The sequence below is a fragment of the Wolffia australiana genome, chromosome 6 (genome assembly GCF_029677425.1).
Source record: "Wolffia australiana isolate 7733 chromosome 6, ASM2967742v1".
NCBI classification, from domain to species: Eukaryota; Viridiplantae; Streptophyta; class Magnoliopsida; order Alismatales; family Araceae; genus Wolffia; species Wolffia australiana.
In genome coordinates, this window is record NC_135840.1 from 331196 (window position 1) to 332566 (window position 1371).

Genomic DNA, 1371 nt, shown 5'->3' on the forward strand with positions numbered 1-1371 from the left:
CCCTCTTCATGACTACCGCTGCCGCCAGCGCCACTGGGAAGACATTGACGGTGCCGCTTGATTGCATCAAGCTCCTCATGCAGGTGAGCTTCGCCCACTTTCCAGCACCCACTTTCTGTTTATCATGCCAATTCATCCTTGTACTCTTGATGGAATTTTGAACGCCCTTTATCTTGTTATGGGTTCTTACTACTTTGCAGACTCACAGCGGCCGGAATTTTGGGCAAAGCACCGCAAAGGGGATTAACTTCTTTGAGGTGCCCCTCGTCTCTTTTAATTAACTCTCTTGCAAGTTTATTGTCTGGTTCATTTTTCGTCTGTTGCTGACTTGAATGCGTCGCAGGCTTTCTCTTTAATCAGTAGGGAGGAAGGCGTCAAGGGTTACGGGAAGGGTAATCTTCCGCAGGTAGCTTCCTTTGGGAATTACCCACTAGTTTTTACCTTACAAATTTTCCCATGGTGTCAAAACGTCCCTGTTCTTCTGTGTGACTGCGAGAATGTCTCTCTTTCGTCCAGGTGATCCGTAAGGAGAGAGATGCAGATGAAAGGCTCTCCGTATGACAGCATTCTCGCGGCCTTCACAGGTAAAATAATTCTGCATTACTTGGTCTCGCCTTTGAAACTCTATTGAATTGCCTCTGTTTATCGCTCAGAATCCACTTACCAGAGTTGAGGATAGTTGTTTCTTTCTTTGTTTGCTTATGCCTGTGTAGGGATTGTGGAGTGTGGTGGTGTGTTCGGAGTGAACAGTGGGTTTGTGCCCAAGGCACTCAAAAGTTTGCCAAACAGCCGGTACGCCGGTACTCATGCGATAGGGAATGTGTTTATCCTCATTAAACTAGCGGATATGAATCTTGGAGGCAGAAAGTAATATCTTGATGTTTTTTTCGTTGGGTGGTATCTTGCAGTATTAAGCTGACCATCTTCGACACAGTAAAAGGGCTGATAGCGATGAATCAGAAGGAGCTCCAGAGTATCATAGAGGAGAATCGAGCCAAAATGCTTAGCTGAGAAAGTGTCTCGACTTGAGGGCCTGATGTGATCAGTCACCGTCCATTTTGCCAACGTGTGTTGCAAGATTTTTCATTTTTAGGGTCGGGTTTATGCCCAATTGTGTAAACGTTTGATTCCTCCTCTTTGGTGGTGCTCCAAGTTGGATGAGATTATTGAAATTCCCAAAGAGCGTGGGAGGCAAAGAGCCAGATGAAGAGAGAGAGGGGAAGCCCAGGGACCCAAGCATTGATGTCATCAGTTGAGGGCCTACTCTTGCTATTATAGATGCATTCCAAAAATAAGAGAAAAAATTAGAGATTTTCCAAAAATAAGAGACTCCCTCTGTGTTTTCAATTTGGAGAAGAAGATTGGAATTCA

At 45.1% G+C, this 1371-nt stretch overlaps 1 protein-coding gene across 1 annotated transcript; it reads left to right on the forward strand.

Moving 5' to 3' along the window:
• Positions 1-205: 205 nt before the first annotated feature.
• LOC144704564 (thylakoid ADP,ATP carrier protein, chloroplastic-like) lies at positions 206-1161 on the forward strand. The gene is made up of 5 exons (XM_078577026.1): positions 206-257; positions 344-406; positions 517-584; positions 714-792; positions 909-1161. The coding sequence occupies exons 3-5, from the start codon at positions 536-538 to the stop codon at positions 1009-1011; spliced, it is 231 nt and encodes a 76-aa protein (XP_078433152.1). The 5' UTR covers positions 206-257; positions 344-406; positions 517-535; the 3' UTR covers positions 1012-1161.
• Positions 1162-1371: the final 210 nt, after the last annotated feature.

Bases quoted from the DNA above. Each gene is read 5' to 3' on its own strand.
- LOC144704564 (XM_078577026.1), top strand. From the start codon at position 536: ATGCAGATGAAAGGCTCTCCGTATGACAGCATTCTCGCGGCCTTCACA. The intron at 585-713 runs GTAAAATAATTC...ATGCCTGTGTAG, and splicing joins CATTCTCGCGGCCTTCACAG to GGATTGTGGAGTGTGGTGGT. The intron at 793-908 runs GTACGCCGGTAC...GGTATCTTGCAG, and splicing joins AAAAGTTTGCCAAACAGCCG to TATTAAGCTGACCATCTTCG.